Source organism: Taudactylus pleione, unplaced genomic scaffold, assembly GCF_031769625.1.
Source record: "Taudactylus pleione unplaced genomic scaffold, aTauple2 ptg000095l, whole genome shotgun sequence".
NCBI lineage: Eukaryota > Metazoa > Chordata > Amphibia > Anura > Myobatrachidae > Taudactylus > Taudactylus pleione.
This window is the reverse complement of record NW_028284497.1, coordinates 28,711,090-28,735,084: the sequence shown is the minus strand read 5'-3', so window position 1 is coordinate 28,735,084 and position 23,995 is coordinate 28,711,090. Positions and strand designations below refer to the sequence as shown.

The window sequence follows — 23,995 nt, the reverse complement described above, 5'->3', positions numbered from 1 at the left end:
GGGTGTCAGTGCACCTGTGTATGGCCTTCTGGGAAAGATAGTTGCGTCTTTCGAGGCCATCCAATATGGGAGGTTCCATGCCCATCCATTCCAACTGGACCTTCTCTCTCAGTGGTCAGGGTCCCACCTCTTCCTTCACCAGCGAGTTCAACTGTCGACTGGGACATCTCTCCTTTGGTGGCTGAATTCCTCTCACCTCTTGGCAGGCAAGAGGTTTGCATTGTGGGAATGGATTCTCCTCACCACAGATGCAAGTCTGAGAGGATGGGGGGCAGTGACTCGGGGTAGACACTTTCAGGGCCGCTGGACTCTGCTGGAGGCAGTACTGCCCATAAACATTCTGGAGCTAAGGGCCGTGTTCTATGGCACATCCTCTGTTGAAGGGCCAGGCCATCAGAGTGCAATCCGACAACGCCACGGCTGTGGCGTACATCAACAAACAGGGCGGTACCAAGAGTCGGTCCGCCATGAGGGAGGTAAGCCACAATCTTCTCTGGGCAGAGGAATATGCGGTAGCGATATCAGGTAGAAAATTGGGAGGCCGATTACCTCAGTCGACAGGACATTCATCCGGGAGAGTGGATGCTCAATTCGCAGGTCTTCCAACAACTGATTCAGCTTTGGGATCTCCCTCAGGTAGATCTTATGGCGACGAGACTGAACCATCAACTGCCATGTTACTGCTCCAGGACAAGGGATCCACAGGCAGTGGCAGTGGATGCTCTAACAGCTCCTTGGCGGGTTTGTTTGTCTACCTGTTTCCGCCACTCCCACTCCTTCCTCGTCTGCTGCAAAGAATCAAACGAGAAGGGGTAAAGGTTCTGTTGGTGGCTCCAGACTAGTCCAGATGGGCGTGGTATTCCAGCCTATGTCTTCTACTGATAGACGACCCGTGGCCTCTTTCTCTGCAAGAAGATCTACTGCAACAGGGTCCGTTTATTTATCAGGACTTAAAGCGGCTTCGTTTGACGGCGTGGCTGTTGAAAAGGCTCTCTTAAGAAAGAAGGATATCCCTTCCAGGGTGATTCCTACTATGTTAAGGGCTAGATAGGAAGTTACCTCTAAGCACTATCCTCGCATATGGAAGGCATATATCACTTGGTGTGAACGCAAGTGTGCGCCACTGTCAGAATTCAACTTAGCCAGGCTGCTTCTTTTTCTACAGGTTGGTTTAGCAGCAGGTCTTCGTCTGGGATCTTTAAAAGTTCAAGTATCGGCTTTGTCAATTTTCTTTCAAAAGCGACTACCATTATTACCGGATGTCCAGACTTTTCTACAAGGGGTTGTCGGATTACAACCTCCGTTTGTACCTCCTACGGCCCCATGGGATTTGGTCCTCTTTTTTTTTTTTTTTTTTCTCCAATCTTCGCTATTTGAACCTTTACAAACAGTATAATTAAAATTTTTATCATGGAAAGTGGTTCTCCTTTTGGCGCTCGCCTCTGCTAGGCGTGTGTCTGAGCTAGGGGCGCTTTCTTGTCGTCCGCCTTACCTTATTTTTCATGAGGATAGGGCTGACCTACATACGCAGTTATCTTTTTTGCCTAAGGTAGTGTCGGCGTTTCACATCAACCAACCGATAGTAGTTCCGGTGTTTAAAGAGGATTCTTCGGCTTCCAGATCCCTAGATGTTGTCCGGGCTCTTCGGATTTATGTTGATAGGACAGCATCCCCCCAGAAGTCGGATACGCTGTTTGTTCAATATGATATGGCACGGCCAGGCTGGCCTACTTCTAAGGCTACTATTTCTAGATGGATTCATCTGGCAATCAGAAAAGCCTATCTGGCTGCATCAAATCAACCACCTACTTCAATCACAGCGCATTCTATGCGCTTGGTGGGTCCTTCGTGGGCGGCTGCCCGCGGGGTTTCCCTGACCCAGCTTTGTTGAGCAGCCACTTGGACGGGCCGGCATACTTTTACAAAGTTTTACCGTTTTGACACGTTTGCGGCTTCTGCTGTGCTGTTTTGCAGGGTTCTCAGCTCTCTCCCGCATGGGATGTGAGGTCTGCGACGTCCCCACTGTACTGAGACTCCAGTGTCCCCTAGTGGATGAAGGAGAAAACAGGATTTTGGTACTTACCGTTATATCCCTTTCTCTGATTCCACAGGGAACACTAAACGCCCACCCGGCACTGTTGCACCTGCATTTGTTATTGTTCTGCCAGGTTTGGACAGTCAGTTTTTTTCTTCAAGGTCTGCTTGATTTATTTGCATATTTGTTTGTTATTTAGGTAAGTTCTAGTTCTCCTCGGGCACAGTTTATTTAGACTGACCTGTAGAGGGGTATAGAGGGGGAGGAGCTAGCTACTATTCAAATTTATTAAAGTGCCAGCTCTCGGTTATCCCACATCTATACCCCATTGTACTGAGACTCCAGTGTCCCCTGTGGAATCGGAGAAAGGGATTTAACGGTAAGTACCAAAATCCTGTTAGTTTAGCTTACCTAAACCTGAGAGAGAGGTGACTGATAGATTGAGCCATGAAATATTGTAACCTTACAGTAACATCTACAGTCAGCACTCAGCGAGTGCATGTTTGACTGACAATTGATGTCCGTCAGGTATTGTTTTTGATGAATACTGGCAGACAGTTACATACAAATGTGTCCTCACACCTATCCTTTTTGTGCCATATGTCTTGCCTAGTGCTCAGCCATGGGTACCAGTTTGCGTGCTTGAGTACTTTTTTCTGAATTCTCCATCTTAATTCGCTAATAGTGTACTAAAGACTGTACTTACAGTAGGATTAGTTTTTTTGTCATACAGCAATTGGTATAAAGTGAATGTGCGCGCCTCGCGCTACTCATCGTTATGCTTAATCTTCATACCAATTCCTTTGAGATAAAAATACTTCTTCTAATCACTGTACTTAGTACACTATTAGCGAATTAAGACACCATATTTAGGGGAAATTATGTTATCTGGCTAAAAAGGCAAAGACCTACATCCTAGTGTTCATTCTAGCACCCTGCAACAAGTGAGGAAGGCATATTTTAATTTTGAAGAGCAACATTTTATTTGTGACTTATGACTACAGCTACAGTAGCTATAGTGATACAACATATCTAAAATGTTCCCCTTCAAAATTAAAATATGCCTTCCTCAATTGTTACGCGCAGGGTGCTAAAATGAACAGTACATCCTATACTGTAGTACAGGGATGGAAATCCTCAGGGCCGGGGGCCGTATAAGGCCCGCGGAATCATTTGGTCTGGCCCTCTGAGCTTTTTCCTGCTAGCCTCATCTGGCTAGCAGGGAGCCTAGAATGGCACCCTGCAGCCAGAATCTATGCAGCAGTGCCGCCTGGAGCTTCCTTAAGACGCTTCAGACGGTCACATCGCTGCTCTTACAGCTCCCCAGAGTATCCTCAGGATGCTTTGGGCATTGCTGTGATCGCCGGCGATTGTGGCCCCGCCCCCATGTCACGTCATGCGGAGGGGGCGTGGTCTGCATCGGGCCTGTGAATAATGATCTATATATACCGTATATACTTGAGTATAAGCCGAGTTTTTCAGCACAAAAAATGTGCTGAAAAAGTACCCCCTCGGCTTATACTCGAGTCAAGTGTAGCGCTGACCGGACGGAGTTCGGTCAGCGCTACACACTGCCAAACACACAGCCGCCGGAACCGGCAGCTGCGTGTTTGGTGTAATCAGCAGCCGCTGAGAGTCTGTCAGACTCTCAGCGGCTGCTGCTGCTCCCACTGCGGGAGCCATCTTCCGGCTCCCGCAGTGGGTGATGGGAGACACGTCGTCATCACGACGTCTCTCCCATGCAAAGCGGCCGGAGGAGCGGACAGCGGCGGGACCAGGAGCGGGAGTTTAAGGTAAGTGTTTATTTTTTTTTTATTCTTTTCACGTCTCTCTCTACTAGGGGGGGGGACTACAGGGGGCACTACCAGGGGGCGATTACTACAGGGGGCACTACCAAGGGGCATTATCAGGGGGCGATTACTACAGGGGGCACTAAAAGGGGGGATTACCACTGGGGGAACTACAAGGGGGGAATTACTACAGGGGGCACTACCAGGGGGGGATTACTACAGGGGGGGATTACTACAGGGGGCACTAAAAGGGGGATTACTACAGGGGGCACTAAAAGGGGGGACTACCACTGGGGGAACTACCAGGGGAGGATTACTACAGGGGGCACTACCAGTGGGGGATTACTACAGGGGGCACTAAAAGGGGGGATTACTACTGGAGGCACTGAAAGGGGGGATTACCACTGGGGGCACTACCAGGAGGGATTACTACTGGGGGCACAACCAGGGGGAATTACTACTGGGGGCACTACCAGCTGCTGCCATTTCCCACACTAGGCTTATACTCGAGTCAGTAAGTTTTCCCAGTTTTTTTGGGTAAAAGTAGGTACCTCGGCTTATATTCGGGTTGACTTATACTCGAGTATATACGGTATATCAAAATGCCCCTCAGTAGAAAAAAGGTTCCACACCCCTGCTGTAGTACGTCTGTCTTTTGCTTTTTTTAATCAGATTACATGCTTTTTTCCTACATTTTGTATCTTATAGTTTCCGAAGTCACTTTTTAGTACAAAGGATTAATATACCACATTAAGATGTTTATTTTTCTAAGCAGTCGCATGTGATTTGTGGATAAGTGTATCGACATATCTGATTCTGTATAGGTACTGTTTATTGTCCCTTACATTTACTTTACTTTCTTCTTATACCTTTTTATGTTTTGTTTTTTTTCTTTTCTCTGGACCTTTATTTCTACTCTCTTTCTTGGGTTGATTATTATTTAAGTATTTTTAGACAATTTACTCAATTGATTTTTTATGGGCAAACTACTTTTTGCTTCGGCTACATTGGGATGTTCATATCAGATCTGAATTTATAGATTCATACATGCATTTTTTATTGATATTCTTGGCCATTTCTTACTATTAAACCGATATATTTTGGTGTTGCCATTTTAATTGTCTATGTTTTGCCTGTCTAAATTCTGACTACATCCCACTAAGATACGAGTGACTTAGAGGAACATTTATGGTCTGCAGTATTTGTTGTTGTGTTTTTTTTTTTTTCTTTTGCTGTCATATCACTGATTCATAGAGAATTGATGAGTTATTATCCCCCTGGTTCAAACTACAAAATAGCTACCTCCCCGTTTGTCATCCTAATAAACTACACAAATGTGTGAAATTAATCCATGTATCACAAAGATCAGCTTCTCTCTTTACCTAACCTCACATATTCTTTGAAGAGCATGAAACTAATAGATACCCAATAGATATTACATTTATTTGTCATCTCAATATAATCCCTAACATTCATGTTACTTAGGAGTCTTGATAACTTTGATTCTTGTTAAGCTTTCAAATTTCATGTTCAAAGATGAAATACCAATGCAGTAGTAGGGTATACTATCTTTGTTACTTTATACATAGACAATTAGTTATTTCTCTTAAAGTAGTTTGTTCATTATTTTTTGTTGTTGTTGCAGGAAGCAGTCCATAGTACAATGTCCCTACTCTACGGTCAATGATCATTCTATTAGACCTGCAAGCAGGGTTCTATAAAACTGATCATGGAGGAAAAGGCAGATGATTTACCACTGATGGCCAACACGAGGCACATTCTTGTGAAGCATTATGCACTGGACTTTGATGTGTGTTTTGACAGTAAGACTATAACCGGCAACATTGTGTTATTCCTCCAACCCAACTGTTTTGAAGAAGAGGTTACACGAAAGGCTTGTCCTCCACAGCCTGGTGGAACATGTGAAGCTCTGAGACCTGAAACTAATGTGTCAAATTTAAGCATATGCTCATCACAGAGTAAAATGAAAGACTCCACTGTGTGTGCTGTAGGTGAAAGAGAGAGTTCTGATAAGTGTGATCACCATAGTAACAGTAAGCAGACTTCTGGTATTGCTAGTTCAGAAAACTGCTGTGACGGAGAGAATCATGGGAGTGAGGATTTTGTTCTAGTGTTGGACTGCTGTGATTTATCGGTGTTAAAGGTCGAAGAGGTAGATGTCACTGCTGTGCCAGGTGCTGAAAAATGCATGAGTTATGTACAGCCAAATCATGAATATGAGCAGCAGTTAACTCTGAGCCAACAAATCCCACCTGAACTATTGCCTTTACCTACGAGTCGATGGAAGGAACAACTATCCTATTATATGCGCTGTAGCCAAGCACCAGGATGTGGAGCGCTCAGGTTTTTTACTGACACATGGAGCTTGAAGATCATCAAATCTGGGGTAAAAGTTCCCGCTGCCTTCCCTTCAGCAGTAAGGATATGGTATAAAACAACAGCAAATGGGAGGTCAGTGAAGTGGACCAAAGACCAAAGTGGAAGGTTAGTATTTTGAAAAAAAGGCATTACCAGCTACTGTCAGGTTATACAGATATAAGTAGGAGACATCTAATACTGGTGGATTCAGTTGCCATTAAGACACTGTAAATATGCTTGGCATCCCTTTTATGCCTTGCTTAAAATCTGGATCCCAGCAAAGAAGGTCAGATTTATAGCACGTCGGGTTGTAACAGGATTACAGTTCCTAAGCTTGGATCAAAGGCACTGATTTGCCATCCCTCTCTATTCAGACGTAACAATTTAAGAGACAAGTACTGCAGGAAGTCTAGCTCACAATTCAGGTGTCTGTTTGTACTCTTAGATTGGCAGATGATTAGTTGTCTGAAATTCTTTTGTTACATGAACATTTATGCTGTGGGTGGAAGAAGTGTTGTACACCTGTGAGGAGTTTTGTGCTTGTTTAGAACAAAGAAAAATTGTTTTGGTCTAATAAACAAGAAATGACTGACACCTTTAGCTTTAGGCTGTAGACATTCTAAATAGGCATAAGAGCAACTTTATGCAGACCTGTTGTAAAGCTCTTTTTTCACAATACTATCACACTTTGCTATCGCACTTCATTTTGTCGTGAGATTTATTTGTTTGAGATTTCAATGGACATTTCCCATATTATTGTTCTTTATATTTTGTTATGAGTAAAGACTGCATGTAATTTTGTTTTGTAAATATATTATTAATGCATGGTCGTAAGTAATGGCCCCAATTCAAAATCTGGGCTGGGCTATCCTTCATTGCCACAACCCTGCCTCTAATAACAGCCCTCGTTGGCAATAGTTGTATGAAACAGTTACAAATGTTCAGCAGTTATAAAGGTATTGACAAGGAATAGTTTCTACTTGTACATGGTGTGAGGAGGCGAGGGAAAGGAGCTTCTAGGACTTGCCTGCATGTTGAAAAGAATTAACCCCATGACCCAGTTCTGTGTTCTTAAATTGAAGCCCTCAGTCTGCAGAAGTCTTATACAGGAAGTTTGCCAGCAGCAGGCAGCAAGGGAGTGTCTCTGTTAAAAAGCCCTCCTCCTTCCTCTCTGTAAAGACACCAGAGCCCACCAATGAGAGAGAGAGGGAAGTAGGGTAGTGCAGTAGGGGAAATTGTGGGGTAGTGTGTGAGTACAGTGTGACTCTGGAGGTAGGGGTGTTGTCCCCTCTGTGTCTTTAGATATATAGCAGCTCTGTGTGCCTGATACAGCTGTCATTACTGACCAGGTAGGGAGCAGATATAGAGTAGTTCTGTGTATCCTGCTACAGCTGTCATTGCTGACCAGGTAGGCAGGAGATATATTGCAGCTGGAAAAGACTCTTCTGAACTCTGAGTGGACTGTATTGATATAACCCTGCTTACTGTTTGCTGGATTTCTGTGTATCAAAGAATAAAGTTCATCTTGCCTTCATTATAACCTGCTCCACTGTGTGATCCCTGAACCCCGGGATACTCAGGTCACCCGGTATCCTCACACATGCATATTTATTTAAATGTCTGATTCTGCTCTTTTAATAGCATTTATTTTTCCATCCAAACTAGGCCTTGTGTTTATACCTTTGGATCTCCAATTAACAACAGGGCCCTTTTTCCATGTCAAGAGCCACCAGTGGCAATGTCGACGTGGCATGCAAGTGTCCGGGCTGCCGAGAACTTAATTGTATTAATGAGTGGTGAAAATCTTGCTGCTCCAAATCATTGTGGTCAAGGTAGGCAACATCACTACTTTCTATTATGTCAAAAAGATAGAATGATAGATATGTACTGTATATTGAAGTGGCAATAATGTAAGAGTATTTATTTCAGCTATCTCTTCGATCCTGACACTAACCATCTATCCTAGAGGAAAGGAGATCTTATTCACAATCCTTCTGCTTGGTAGTACACCTCTCCCATCTGCCTTTAGGTGATATTAATTAGTACAGGTCCTGCATTGTTGTATACAGATTAGGGGGCATGATTATTGTTAGTTCTTGATAAATTGATACGAGTTAGTATTAGCAATGTTAGTAACCCATCTGATGGAGATCTCCTTGACATGGTGGATGGGCTCTTATGTTTAGCCAAGTAATTGTAGAGTTTATTATAATTGCTTTGATAATCCGTATTCTCAGTGCTTAGAGTGTGCACCAGCATTTCCTTTTCCCACAGTAGAGAACATATGCATATATATCATCACTTCCAGGACTCATTGTTCTTCTTTACGCTGAAGATATTCTTAATGACATTGGCTGTATGTTTTGGGTCGTTGTCCTGCTGCAGAATAAATTTGGAGCCAATCTGACGCCTCCCTGATGGTATTGCATGATGGATAAGTACCGGCCTGTATTTCTCAGCATTGGGGATACCATTAATCCTGACCAAATCCCCAACTCCATTTGCTGAAATGCAGCCCCAAACTTGCAAGGAACCTCCACCATGCTTTACTGTTGCCTGCAGACACTCATTATTGTACCGCTCTCCAGCCCTTCGGCAAACAAACTGCCTTCTGTTACAGCCAAATATTACAAATTTTGACTCATCAGTCCAGAGCACCTGCTGCCATTTTTCTGCACCCCAGTTCCTATGTTGTTTGTGCATAGTTGAGTCACTTGGCCAACGTCGAAGGTCTGGCTTTTGTCTCTAATTCTTTCATGAAGACCACTTCTGGCCGGACTTCTCCGAATAGGGTCCCACTGGGTTTCTGTCAGTTCTGAGCTGATGGTACTGCTGGACATCTTCCGATTTTGAAGGGAAGTAAGCATGACGGGCCAAATGTAATTGGATGAGAGTTTAGAAAATGTGAGAGAAAACTCAAATTTTTAAACTCAGCCAATGTTATAAAGTCACAGAACATGCAAATTTGCATGTTTTTGAGACTCAAAAAACTCAAGATTTAAACTTTCATCCAGGTGTTTCCTGTTTTCAAATTACAACTCGTCAACTCGATCAATGTATTAGTGTGAGAGTTTTACTGCTAAATGCTCACATTTACTAAACTCTCACCCTATTATATTTGGCCCGGAGTGTATTTCATCTGATGCACTAACTTTCCTTGGTTGACCACTGCGTCTACGGTCCTCAACGTTGCCCGTTTCTTTGTGTTTCCACAAAAGAGCTTGAACAGCACATCTTGAAACCCCAGTCTGCTTTGAAATCTTTGCCTGGGAGAGACCTTGCTAATGCAGTATAACTATCTTGTGTCATATTTCTTTGCTCTGTTTTGCCATGGTGTATGACCTGTGACATGAAACTGTTTTCCACAACCTCACCTTTGTAGCATAGTATGGCTGTTCCTCACCCAGTTTTAATCCTCCTACACGGCTGTTTCTGTTTCATTAATGACTATGTTTTAACCTACATATGAAAATAATGATCATTATCGTCTGGCTGGTATGATTGGTTAATCATACACCTAACTATACACCAAACTATAGTCCTACAAAATCCCTGATTTTGTGCAAGTGTACCTAGAAGAATTGATGCTGTTTTGAAGGCAAAGGGTGGTCACACCAAATTTTGATTTAGATTTCTCTTCTGTTCATTAATTTTGCATTTTGTTAATTGATAAAATAAACTATTAACACTTCAATTGCAGCATTTTTCCACACCTGTCTAAAACTTTTGCACAGTATTGTATGTGCACTTCTTTGTGGGGCTTCTGCCAAGGGGAAAGGCAGCTGCTTTGTGCCCAAGAGCACCTGGTACTCCGTTCTCCAGTATTATCATTAGTAGGAAAGGAGTGCAGCATATGCTGAGTCACCACGAACACTGTCCACCCCAACCAGCTCCTGCCATGCAGCCTCCTGCTCTGCCCCGTCCCATCTTCCTTTGTCCACTGCTTTGCCCAGCCCCTTGCTCTATATTGCCCTGCCAGCCCCTTCGGCGAGAAACACTATGCATTAGGTAGAGAAATAAAGATATGTAACTGCTGGTCAGGAAAGTGCTTGTGGCTATTTGTTAAGGCATCAACTGGCAGTAATGAAGCAGTTATTGGTGCCTGGCAATTATCTGCAGCTTCCGTTGATGCAGGTCAGTTCGACGAAGGAGAGATTGCTGAAAGCGAAAACACAAAACATTATTTATTCACCTTGGATATCGTAAAACATTCATTGGTTTGCCACTACAGTAGTGGTTTCAACGGCAGCTCCTTCCCAATATTTGTGGTGTTCCTGCCACCATAGTTTCTGATATCCTTCATCATCGTTTGTTTATAGGGTGCCTAAAAACTCTGCAGTGTTGTGAGTCGGTATAAAAAAATTAATAAATCATTAAAAAATAACAGTCATAATTTGCAACAGCTCATGGACATACTGTACAAGGTTGACAATAAAGGTGAAAACAATGTAGCGATGGGGCACTCGTGTGCCTGTGTTCTGCTTGTATTCATGTGATGTGTACCATTTTACCTGTCTTGGTTTTGACCCTTCGCTATATGACTTCTTGCCCTAGGCAGCTGACCCTGGCCTATCAGGTTATTCCTTGTTTGGGATTCCTTTGCTTAGTCATTATATCATTCTCTGTGTCCATAAAGAGTAACCTATCTATCCACACCATTTCTAAAGCTGGCCACACATCTAAAGATTATTTGTCCAACCAGCCAACTAGTTGATTGGTTGGAATGAAAATCTGGTAAGGTATTAAAGTAAATGACAATCAGCAATTTGCTCCCAAACGCCAGAAAATGGACAAAAACGATTGTTTGAACAAATTGTTTAGATCAAACATTTAACAAACTTGTCTGAACGACCATTTTCATCTGTTTTCTGGCATTTAGGAGCAAATTGCTGATCATCAGTTACTCCCATACGTTACCAGATTTTCATTCCAACCAATCAACTAGTTGGCTGGTTGGACAGATAATCTTTAGATGTGTGGCCAGTTTAAGCTGTTTTAAGCTGTTTTGCAAGTATTTAAAGCAAATGCATATTGTGATCTGTAAACACATTAGTAGATTGGTTTAGGTTTTCATCCTTCATGGAGTTCCTTTAAATGCCTTATCAAATACACTTCTTATAGTTGTTAATTTGCTATAATTAACTTGGATGTTGTGTTAAAAGTAGGGGGGAAAGAACCAAGTTACATTTTAATGGTAAAGCTCTGATGAATTGTTTATTTTTTGGATTTCTAACCTAAAGAAATATGAAATGATCATTTTACAATCTGAGAACACATCAAAGTGACAATGATATTCCAAGTGGTTGGCAGCACCAGACTCCAAGCTTACTCATTTGTGCCTAATGGTAGAGCTGCTAGTTTAAAGGGCACTGATTTTCTATTCATTATTTCTGAATGACTCATTTTGTAGTTCAGCAATTATAAAGTAATTTTAGATTTTCCACAGCCCTTTCCACCTCCATGTGAGGAAAAAAATGGAACATATTTACTTAAAACAGATTAGCTCATTTAAACTTCAGTTCACATGGTCCCACCCATCCTGTACACCTCTGTATTCCTTCGCTACAGACGCACATTGTGTACGATACTGTGCTCATGGAATCAGGAAAATGGTGTATTTTTTGGTGTGTTGGAATGTTGGAGTCCTGCCTCACAGCGTGAACAAAAGGGGATTTCTTGAGCAGTAGAAATGGTTTGTGGTTTCCTAGGAAATTATCATAACTGGGAAATGCACACTAAAATTAATAGCATTGCCTACAATTAATGATTTAAAAATAAAATATGTTGCTGACGTAATGATATCTAAATATGTTAAGGATGTTTAATAAATTTGTTTACTGACTTATTTCATTAAACAGGAAACTGATACATGGCTTAAATATATTTACTTTAAAATAACAGTGAAACAAAAGTGCAAAATACATGTAAGGTAAATGTTCTCTTATTTACATAAATGAGCATTGCTCATAATTGGGGACGGAAGTGGAAGAGCATTTCATTATAAATAAGTACTATACTCTAAATATGCAGACTGGAGAAGACCCTTGTCGCAGTTCTTATTTGTAGTAATCAACATTGTTTGACGTTTTACTTGGGCTTTAGATGTTTTTCTTTTAGTGTTTTTAGCCAACTTTAGATACTTGTGAAAACATATAGAAAAACATGGGACCCATTATATGATATCAGTGCATAATACATAATGCATAAAGTCAGAGATTTGATCCTGCTACAACCTTTCTAATGTCTGAGAAGTGTAAAATGTTATGCCAACCCATAGGCACTACCAACAGCCTTTCTATAGTAGCAGGGCTGGATTAAGGGCTGTGGGGGCCCCTGGGCAACAAACTTGTGGGGGCCCCTTATGCAATGTCCCCAGTAGCAGTGCCCCTTATGCAGTGCCCCCAGTAATGGTCCCCCTATGCAATGCTTATACAATGCCCCGAGTAGTGCCCCTTATATAGTGCCCCAGTAGTGGTCCCCCCCCTATGCAGTGCCCCTTATATAGTGCCCCCAGTAGTAGTCCCCCCCTATACAGTGGGGCCAGTAGTTGTCCCCCCTTTGCATTGACCCTAGTAGCGCCACCCCAGTACCCCCATGAAGCGGCCCCCCTATACAGTGACCGCTGTAGCAGCCCCCCTATACAGTGACCCCTGTAGCGCCCCCCCTATGCAGTGTCCCCTGTAGCGCCCCCCCTATGCAGTGACCCCTGTAGTGCCCCCCCATGCAGTGCCCCCTGTAGTGCCCCCACCCCCATGCAGTGCCCCCTGTAGTGCCCCCCATGCAGTGCCCTTTACACACACACAAAAAACACAACTTACCTGAATCCCTGCTCCTGACGCGACCGCCGCCGCCCGCTCTGCACTATGGGAGAAACATCAGCGTCATGATGTTTCTCCCATCATCACACGCTGCGGGGGGAGCCGGAAGGTGGAGCTCATGAGTGAGCTCCAGTCGGCTCCCTTCGTTGACGCAGCAGCCAATGAGAGTCTGTCTGACTTTCATCGGCTGCTCTAACAAACACACAGCTACACCAGACTAGCGGCGCGGACACTAGCGGCGGGTGCAGGCTGCACCGCTGCTAGTGGGGGACCCTCCGTGTGTGGGGGCCCAGGGACGACCACCCCTGTCGCCCCCCCCCCCCCTTAATCCAGCCCTGTATAGTAGTAGTAGTAGTAGTAATATTTCTACTTCAGGGTCCATAGGGTATCCACAGGATACCTTGGGGTATAGGTGTGACGTCAGTCATCGGGCACCATAGAGTTAAGCTTTCAGCCTCCCAGGATGCACTAGGGTCCCCCTCCTATACCCCGCCCCCGAGCCAAGGCATCCCAGTTTAGTTTGGTGCCCGGCCGGAGTCGTTTGCACCTGTTGGAGTGGGGGCTAAGAAGAGCCCCTGAAGTTTTCTTCATGCAGCTGCGGCTGCACATCTGGAAGTACAGCATGGACAGTCAGTCCTGACGTCCATGCTGTCTTCCCTACACCCCCGCCGGTACCAGAACGCCGGTACCGATCCGGGGATGCTGGTGAGCATCTGGGGTCACAGCTAGCGGTGACCCCAGATGTTCAGGACCATGGCCGGAATCAAGGGGGACAGCAAGGTAAGCAGCGGGGTCCCGCGGTGGGTCCCCACTGTTACATGGTCCAGAGTCCCCAGGCAGGGGGCTCAATGGGGACTGGCTGCAGCGTGGAGCCAGGTATATAACCTGCGCTTCCACTACCCCCCTGGGACAGCGGACCGCAGCAGAGCGGTAGCGCTGCGGCGTCCCGGGGGTTAAATGCACGCGAGGGAGCGCGCCTTCCCTGTCTCACAGCCGGCTCCTCCCCCGCTGCACACAGCCCTCTCTGCAACACGCCGACTGGCCCTGTGGCAGCGCTCCTCCCCCAGGCCAGCCTCCTCTCTGCTCCTCGGCGGCCATCTTCAAGAACGCATGGTGAACGCTGCTGGAAGTCTGGACGGAGGCATCGTGGTCTGGGTCCCCCCGCATACCTCTCCTCCGCTGTGGTCAGGTCTGTGTATGCAGCGCTGTTTCCTACCAGACTCTCTGTCTGTGTAGTTGATTTATCAGCGCTGGTTAGTGCAGGAATTGAGTTTCTTTGCATTGTATGTGACTGTGCTAGCGCTGCTGCCTGTACTTTCCATTTCTGACTGTCAGCCTTATTATCTGTCCCTGTTCTTTCTGCTAAAGCCCTTGCGGTGCGGTGCTGCAGGGTGGTCTCTCGCCTTTTTAAAACAATTGTTGAGAGGGGTCACATACTTTCTACCATCATGCCTGAAAGTGACTGTCCTCTCCGGCTACAGTGTACTACGTGTAAAGTACCTTTAGCGGAGGGGGAGGGTAGCGCGGAGGGCCTCTGTAGGCAGTGTTTGTCGTTGGCGTGGCCTATTACGGTTACAGCACCGGTACAGGAGCCGCCCTGGGCTTGTTTCGCTCAGGCGCTTACAACCTTAGTGGGACAGTTAGCTCCACAGCCCCCGTTTACGCAGATGGGTTTGTTCCAGCAATCAGTGGTGTCGTCACCCGTGCAGGGTTTCCCAAGACAATTTGTGGTACCCCGCAGTCTCCCTATTTCCCCTCTCCCGGTTTCTCAGGAGCCGGCGTGGGTTAACTCCCTGACGAGTTCTGTACAGCACTTGTCGGATGTGTTGCAAGGGGAGTCTGTGATGCGGCCACATAAACTGCCGGTGGCGTCTCTGTCGGCTCCTTATGAGGATGACGAAGGGACGTCTGATGATGGGGAGATTCGCTAGGTCCAAGGTGTATATTCCTGGACTTATTCGGGCAGTCCGCACAGCCTTGGTGATTGAGGACGAAGTTTCCCCAGCGGCTAAATCCAAGTATGCCTTTTTTAAGGATGTGAAGGGTGACGCCACAGTTTTTCCTCTTTCGGGTCAGTTAGTGGACCATTTAGAGGAGGCATGGAAACAGCCTGGCAAGCGATACCAGCCGCAGAGGCGTCTGGCGGTGGCTTATCCGTTCGCGGATAATTATTTTGCTAAGTGGGAATCCCCTCCACAGGTGGATTCTCATGTGACACGTCTTGTCCGTAGTGCCACATTACCAATGCCATCCATGTCCTCCCTTAAGGATGCTACGGACCGCAAGGTAGAGATCTGCCTGAAGTCCGCTTATTCCCTTGTGGGGGGGGCAGCGCGGCCGGCTATGGCCATTTGCTGGGTTGCCAGAGCTACGGAGCGCTGGGCGGATTCGTTGGAGGCATCCTTCGATTCCGACTGTCCGGCTGAGCAGGCGGAGTTGATTGGTAATCTCCGTGATTCGGCCACTTATATCAACTAGGCGGCCTTAGACATTAGTACCCTGGCATCTCGAATTTCTTCAGCAGCGGTGGCTGCTCGTCGCACCTTGTGGTTGCGATCCTGGAAGGCGGACGCTGATTCCAAAAAGTGTTTGGAGGCGTTGCCCTTTAACGGAGAAGTTCTCTTCGGTCCAGATCTGGACAAGATTGTAGCCACACTGGCGGCAGCCAAATCGGCATGTCTCCCGTTGGCCGCTGTCCCTTCTGGTTCAGGACCATCGTCCTTTCGGTCTTATAGGGCCCAGGGCAGGCCTAAACCACAGTCTTTTCCACGACAGGCTGGTCCCAAGAAATCGGCCAAGCCCCGAAAGCAGACCTGGAGTACCAGACGTCCGGCCTCTAAGCCAGATGACAAGCCTGCGGCCTGACGGTCCGGGCCTCCCTTTGGGGGATCCCAAAGTGGGAGGCCGCTTGCTGCAGTTCGCCCGGTGTTGGTCGGTCACCACGACAGACGCTTGGGTTCTCGAGGTGGTCTCCCACGGGTATGCCCTCTCTTTCCGGCACAGACCCCCGGCTCGATTTTTCACCACGGGTCTACCATCAGACCGGAACAAGGCCACGGAGCTGCGGAAGGTCTTGCACACTATGCTCCAGGCTGGAGTTATAGTGCCTGTTCCATTCTCCCTGAGGGGCCAGGGTTTCTATTCCAATCTCTTTTTGGTGCAGAAACCCAATAGGTCGTATCGTCCGATTCTCAACCTCAGGGCTCTCAACAAGTCTCTGCGGGTGCCGAAGTTTCGGATGGAGACCCTACGGTCCATCATTCTGGCGCTGGAACCTGGGGACTACATGGTGTCATTAGACATACAGGACGCTTACCTGCATGTCCCTATTCTTTTGCGCCATCAGCGGTTCCTCAGGTTTGCAATCCGCAGCGACCACTTTCAGTTCCGGGCGTTACCTTTTGGCCTGGCGACAGCAGCACGGGTTTTCACCAAGGTGATGGCAGTCATGGCGGCTTCCCTGCGGTTGCAGGGGGTCTGCATGTTGCCATACTTGGACGACCTTCTATTAGTGGCAGGATCTCCGGAGCTCCTTCTGCGCCACTTGGACCTGACCATTGCGCTACTGCAATGGCACGGCCGGTTAATAAACTGCCAGAAGTCCACTCTAATCCCGTCTCGGCGGATTCTGCACCTCGGAGCCTTATTGGACTCGCGACAGCAAAGGATCTTTGTGACGGGGGAAAAGATCTCTGCTTTACAGTCGAGGGTGCGCAGTTGTCTGCACAGCCGCCGGGTGTGTCTACACTCGGCGATGAGGTTACTGGGCTCCATGGTGTCGGTGTTCGACATGGGGGAATATGCCCAGTTTCACTCCAGAACTCTGCAGCACCTGATCCTGTCCAAGTGGAACGGGCTGCCTCAGTCTCTAAAATCCCAGACGATAGTGCTCACCCCGGAGGTTCGCCTGTCCCTTGCCTGGTGGTTGCAGACGACCCATCTCAACAAGGGACGTCCGTTCTGGGTACCGAATTGGGTCCTGTTGACAACGGACGCCAGTCTTCGGGGCTGGGGAGCAGTTTCGGGTCCACACTTGTTCCAGGGCAGGTGGACTCCGACAGAAGTAGAGCTTCCAATAAACATCTTGGAACTCCGAGCGGTTTTCAATGCTCTCCAGCAGGCACATTGGGTTCTCCAGGGTCGCCCAGTGCAGGTCCAGTCGGACAACGCTACCACCGTGGCCTACATAAACCGACAAGGAGGAACCCGAAGTCGGGCGGCTCTCGTAGAGGTGTCCCAGATCCTGGTATAGGCGGAGCGCAATCTTCCGGCTATATCTGCTGTCTTCATCCCGGGAGTGCTAAATTGGGAAGCGGACTTTCTCAGTCGCCAGGACATTCATCCAGGGGAATGGTCCCTGCACCCGGACGTTTTTCAACTTCTGGTGGACAAGTGGGGTCTTCCAGAGATCGACCTCATGGCGTCCTGGCACAACAACAAATTGCCGGTGTACGGGTCTCGCACAAGAGACGAAAAGGCGTCTCTGGTGGATGCTCTGTTCGTCCGGTGGACGTTCCGGTTCGCTTACCTGTTTTCTCCGGTTTCCCTCCTTCCCCGGGTAATCCGGAAATTCAAACAGGAAGGAGGGACGCTCCTGTTGATAGCTCCCGCGTGGCCCAGACGGCACTGGTTCTCAGACCTTCGGGGTCTGTCCGTGGACAGTCCTCTGCGGTTGCCGCTATGACCGGACCTTCTGTCGCAGGGTCCTTGTCTTCACCCGGACCTGACTCGGCTGTCTTTGACGGCGTGGCTGTTGAGCCAGCCATGTTAAGGTCCAGGGGGTTTTCCAGCTCTGTAGTGCGTACCATGTTAAGAGCTCGGAAACCGTCTTCCGCGAGGATATACCATCGCGTGTGGCATACGTTCTTCCAGTGGTGTCGACCGAGAGGTTATGCACCTCGGGAGTTTCGTCTGTCTCGGATACTCGCCTTCCTACAAGCTGGACTAGACCATGGGCTTCGCCTTGCTTCTTTGAAGGTACAGGTTTCGGCCCTGTCTGGTTTCACCGTAGGATTGCTACAATCCCTGATGTGCGCACCTTTATGCAGGGCGTTCTGCGAATTCAGCCGCCTTTTGTTCCACCTGTTGCGCCTTGGGACTTGTTGGTGGTACTGAGGGCTCTCCAAGGACCGCCGTTTGAACCACTGGGCTCAGTGGATCTTAAATGGCTAACGGCTAAGACTGTTTTCCTTCTGGCCATAGCTTCGGCCAGACGTGTTTCTGATTTAGGGGCTCTTTCTTGTAGACCCCCTTTCTTGATTTTTCATGGGAACAGGGCAGTGTTATGCACTCGTCCTGAATTTCTTCCCAAAGTTGTTTCCCAGTTTCATGTTAACGAGGAAATTGTTGTTCCAGCTTTTAACTCACCTGGCCTTTCAGTGGGTGAGGCCACTTTGGATGTTGTGCGGGCCTTGAGGACTTATGTTGACCGCACTTCTTCGATTGGGAAGCCAGACGCCTTGTCTGTCCTCTATGGCTTCCGTAAAAAGGGTTGGCCTGCTTCAAAGCAAACTTTGGCAGCCTGGATCCGTATGGCTATTTCTGAAGCTTATCTTCATGAAGGCCTGCCGGTTCCTCCTTCTGTGAAGGCTCATTCCACTAGGTCTGTGGGTCCTTCGTGGGCAGCTCGACGTGGTGCCTCTCCAGTCCAGATCTGCAAGGCTGCTACGTGGTCCTCTGTCCATACCTTCGTGAGGTATTACAGGTTTGACACCTTCGCCTCTCAGGATGCTTCCTTCGGGCGGCGGATTCTGCTTTCAGCACAGGAGCGTCCCCACCTTTAAAGGATACTGCTTTGGGACATTCCCAAGGTATCCTGTGGATACCCTATGGACCCTGAAGTAGAAAATATGAGATATGGTAAGAACTTACCTTTGTTATCTCTATTTCTACGAAGTCCATAGGGTTCCACAGGACTCCCGCCCTGTCGCACCTGTGCTGCAGATGGGCTTTGCTCTGGTCACCGGTTTTTCCGTCTCCCTCTGGTGAGAATGTGATTCTTCTGTGTATTCAGATCTTCTTTCTCTCTCTTCCTTCTCCTCCTCCGGCCTATGGCTTGGTACAAAACTGAGATGCCTTGGCTCGGGGGCGGGGTATAGGAGGGGGACCCTAGTGCATCCTGGGAGGCTGAAAGCTTAACTCTATGGTGCCCCCAAGGTATCCTGTGGAACCCTATGGACTTCGTAGAAATAGAGATAACAAAGGTAAGTTCTTACCATATCTCATATTATCTCTTGTCCCTCCATATTAATGATACCAGCAGCACTGTGTGCACGTGTATTTTGTCTGGTCTGTGTTGAATTGATTATACCAGCACTGTCCCTCTGCACATGTTAGTATTGCAATAAAAAATTGTTCTAAAAGTGACCTGGCGCTGGTGTAAATACAAATTTGACAAAAAAAAATAATTGAATACTTAAATTCTCATGATGTTTAGTCCGCGTCACACATTTTCAACCACTGTACGTGACCCTCATAAAGATATCATGCAGAAAAGGGACAATAAACAATACAAAACAAATTATATACGCTTAGAAATAATAAATCAAGTTTAACTGGTACACTAGACACTAATTCGGAATCGGAATGACATACCGCCGGACGTGAGCCCGGCGGATGTTATACCGACGCTTGAAGACACCCTTAGGGGTGCCTAACCCTAATCTCCGCCTCTTGTGCCTAACCTTAACCTCCCCCCGGGGTGCCTAAATTTAACCCCCCTCCCCGCACCCTAAACCTAACCCTCCCGGGGAGGTGCCTGGCCCTAACCTCCCCCCTGGGGTGCCTAAACTTAATTACCCCTTCCCCTAGCCAAACCCTTCCGAGCCCCTAAGCCTCCCCCCCCCCCCCAGCCACTGTCCGCTCCCGACCCACGGTTTACCTTCGTTCGATATGCCGGACGTCGGGATTTCGGCGGGTGGATGATAGGCATCGGAATTTCAATGCCTGTCGTTAGTCTCATGCCGGGACTATCGTTAGTCCTGACCGCATACCACTAATTCTTGATGGTGACTGTATAAATGGCGTACCCCACTCACAAACGCAGTGGGTATACTCAGGCACATCAGGGTATCTTTTCACGCACACAAATCTTCAATTACTTCTTTCCCACAGAATATGAATATAAGAATAGGGGCATACCCTACTTACAATCAGCGAGTTGTTTGACACGCACATCAGTGGTATCTTTAAGGAGGGGTGTGGGAAAATAACCACTCCCTAGTTTTCCTCCTTCTCCCCTGCCATCTGACCCTTGGGCTTGTTTACGAAACTGAATGCCTGTGGCCGGGGCGGGGTATATGTGGAGGAGGACCAGAGGCAATCCTGGGAGCTGAAAGCTTTAACTGTTTGGTGCCTGGATCACTCCAACCACATTACCCCTATGATATCCCTGTGGACCCTATGGACCTCGAAGAAAAAGAGCTATCAATGGAAAGTCTACCATAACTCTTTAATTGAAAAGACAAGAAAACCAAAACTGAAATCAAAGTTTGCATATATATTCTGTAATAACCACTAAGGAATACTTTTTTTTTTGCTTTGGCATCAGTTCACATATAACCACGCACACACACCAGGGATGTCCAATACATTAATCATTGAATGCTCTCAGGTAGGACATGTCAGCACTACAGTGTATTACAAGGGACCATATACAAACCTCTTGGCACAATACATGTGTATGTTTGAATACACTGGTATCATGGCAAGTAGTATGCAGACATTGGGAGATTGCAGAGGCATGCCAGCCAGCGCAATAAGCAGCACTACATGCCCACCAACACACATTCTGGGCCCACATTAATTTAAAATGTATTATTTCTTATTAGGTCTTTCAGGAATAACTAAACACTTATTTAAATTTCTTACTAATGCTCAGATGAACATGCTTGATTAAAAGGTGGTGGGAAGGTGTGGTAGATCATGGCTAGTTTTGAAACATGAAAGGAGATCACAACCTACTGGAAGTATGTGTGCGCGTATGTGTGTGTGTGTGTGTATGTATGTGTGTATGTGTGTATATGTATATATATATATATATATATATATATATATATATATATTGTGACACAGTTAGGTTAGTGGGTCCCTCTCCTGGGTAGAGGACTCCTTCTTTACACACACACACACAGCAGCAGGGAAGCAGCACACCAGTCTGGATGCAAGTACAAGCTGGTCGGCGCCAGTCTTTATTGTACAATGTCAGAAACATAAAGAAAACATAAATATAAATCCTAGCCCTGTCGGGGCACTAACTTCACAGGTAGTTCCCTCACTACCAGAACCTGGCAGGGCCTAATGCCCTCGCCAGCAACAAAAGCACAGCACAACACTCACAGTTAGGTATCCAACTGTCTCTGAGCAAACTCCCTGTCTGCTCTCCCAGGTGAGACAATCAGCCCTAAATACACTAGGCTTATATTGGCCACTCTCAGGTGAAAAACTAACAAGCCTGTTACCAGGCTGCGAGAACCAAAACCTGGAGTGGCCGTGGGTGGAGCCCTCCCTCTCCTCTCACCCACAACCCCCAGGTCCCAAACCGGCTTTTCAAAAAAGCCGAAACTCAAGCCTGCTACACTGCAGACTTTCTCCTGGGGGTTTAAAACACAAAAGACAGGAATCTGGGACAAATGTACCTGCCACAGACCACTTTACCAGCGATCCTATCACATATCCCCCCCCTTTGTTTCGACCTGTGGGGCGGAACAACTGAAGCCCCCAAACAATGAACGCGTGACAACGCATCAGCATTGGCCAGCTGGCTTCCTGGCCTGTGTTCCACTGAAAATTTAAAAGTTTGTAACGCCAAGAACCATCTTGTAATTCTCGCATTACTGTCCTTATTTTCAGACATCCACTTTAGAGGGGCATGGTCAGTGATCAATTTGAACTTTCTTCCGACCAAGTAGTACCTGAGAACCTCTAACGCCCACTTTATGGCCAACGCCTCCTTCTCCACTGTGGCATAGTTTTTCTCATGTACATTCAGCTTTCTGCTAAGATAGAAAATAGGGTGTTCCTCACCCTCCTTGTTCTGGACAGGACCGCTCCTATACCTACTTCTGATGCATCGGTTTGTACTATGAATTCCCTTTCAAAATTAGGAGTCATCAGGTCTGGTTGGGAACACAACGCTACTTTCAACTCCTGAAAAGCTTTCTCTGCCTCAGGACTCCATTCTACCATGACTTTTTGTTTGCCTTTGCTCAGGTCAGTCAGTGGGACTGCCATGGTGGCAAAGTTGGGTATAAACCTCCTGTAGTACCCCGTAATTCCCAAGAAGGCTCTCACCTGCTTCTTATTCAGAGGCCGTGGCCAGTTTTGTATGGCATCAACTTTATTGAGCTGAGGCTTTATCAGGCCTCTGCCAATGGTGTATCCCAGATATTTTACTTCCTCCATGCCTAGACAACACTTTTTTGGGTTGGCTGTCAAACCTGCCTTATAGATGGAGTTCAACACTGCTTGTACCCTGGGTAAGTGAGACTGCCAATCAGGACTATGAACGACCACGTCATCCAGATAAGCAGCCGCATACCGTCTTTGGGGCCTTAGAATCCTGTCCATCATTCTTTGGAAGGTAGCAGGTGCCCCATGTAGCCTGAAGGGCAACATCTTGTACTGAAACAAGCCCTCTGGCGATGAAAAAGCTGTCTTTTGTTTGACGCTCTTGGTTAACGGTACTTGCCAATACCCTTTGGTTAGGTCAAGAGTGGTTAAATACCTTGCTGTCCCTAGTCTCTCAATCAGTTCATCCACTCTTGGCATCGGGTAGGCATCGAATTTTGAAACACTGTTCAACTTTCGGAAGTCATTGTAGAAACGCACACTCCCGTCGGAGTTTGGAATCAACACAATGGGACTTGACCATTCACTATGTGATTCTTCAATAACCCCTAACTCTAGCATATTTTTAATTTCTTTCGACACCGATTCTCTTTGTGCTTCTGGTAACCTATAGGGCTTTAGATTAACTTTAACCCCTGGGTCAGTGATGATGTCATGTTTAATGACCAAGGTTTTCCCAGGTACGTCAGAGAACAGCACCCTATTTCTAATCAGAAACTCCTTGACCTCTTGTTGTTGAATTGCCGACAGGGTTTTTGCCACTGTCACTTCGGGAACTAAGGGCCCTGGACTTACTGGAGGGTCTTGGATGGCCGACAGTACCGTTCTATCTTTCCAGGGCTTTAACAGATTTATATGGTATATCTGTTCCGGCTTTCTTTTCCCCGGCTGGTAAACTTTGTAATTGACCTGCCCCACTCTTTCTAAGATTTCAAAGGGCCCTTGCCATTTAGCCAAAAGTTTATTTTCCACAGTGGGAACCAATACTAACACTCTGTCCCCAGGAGCAAAGCTGCGTAACCGAGCATTGCGCTTGTATACCCTCTGCTGTGCCTGTTGAGCCTGTTCCAGGTGCTCTCTCACTATCGGCACTACTGCAGCAATTCTCTCCTGCATTTGAGAAACATACTCAATCACCGTTTTGTAAGGACTAGACTGCCCCTCCCATGTCTCTTTGGCAATGTCTAGTAACCCCCTTGGGTGTCTCCCATACAACAAGTCGAAGGGTGAAAACCCGGTGGAGGACTGGGGAACTTCTCTTATGGCCAACAATAAATACGGCAATAAGTAGTCCCAATCCCTACCATCCTTGTCGACCACTTTCCTAAGCATGTGTTTTAACGTCTTGTTAAACCTCTCGACCAGCCCATCGGTTTGGGGGTGATAAACCGAAGTTCTTAACTGTTCGATTTTGAACAGGCGGCATAACTCTTTCATGACTTTGGACATAAACGGTGTACCCTGGTCAGTTAGTATCTCCTTAGGTATACCCAGCCTGCTAAAGACATGAACTAGCTCTCTGGCAATGGTCTTGGTTGACGTATTGCGCAACGGGATCGCTTCCGGGTACCTGGTAGCGTAATCCATTATGACCAGAATATACTGGTGTCCCCTGGCTGACTTCA

General features: G+C 46.9%; 1 protein-coding gene across 3 annotated transcripts in view; it reads left to right on the top strand.

Moving 5' to 3' along the window:
• The window catches only part of AOPEP (aminopeptidase O (putative)), a 562,421-nt gene that overhangs the window by 45,537 nt on the left and 492,889 nt on the right, over positions 1-23,995 (top strand). For all 3 annotated transcript variants that reach the window (XM_088470083.1, XM_088470081.1, XM_088470080.1), the window contains exons 2-3: positions 5,471-6,330; positions 7,870-8,036. In XM_088470083.1, coding sequence (XP_088326209.1) covers positions 5,555-6,330; positions 7,870-8,036 — 943 coding nt within the window. In that variant the 5' untranslated portion in view covers positions 5,471-5,554. The remainder of the gene's footprint in view (positions 1-5,470; positions 6,331-7,869; positions 8,037-23,995) is intronic.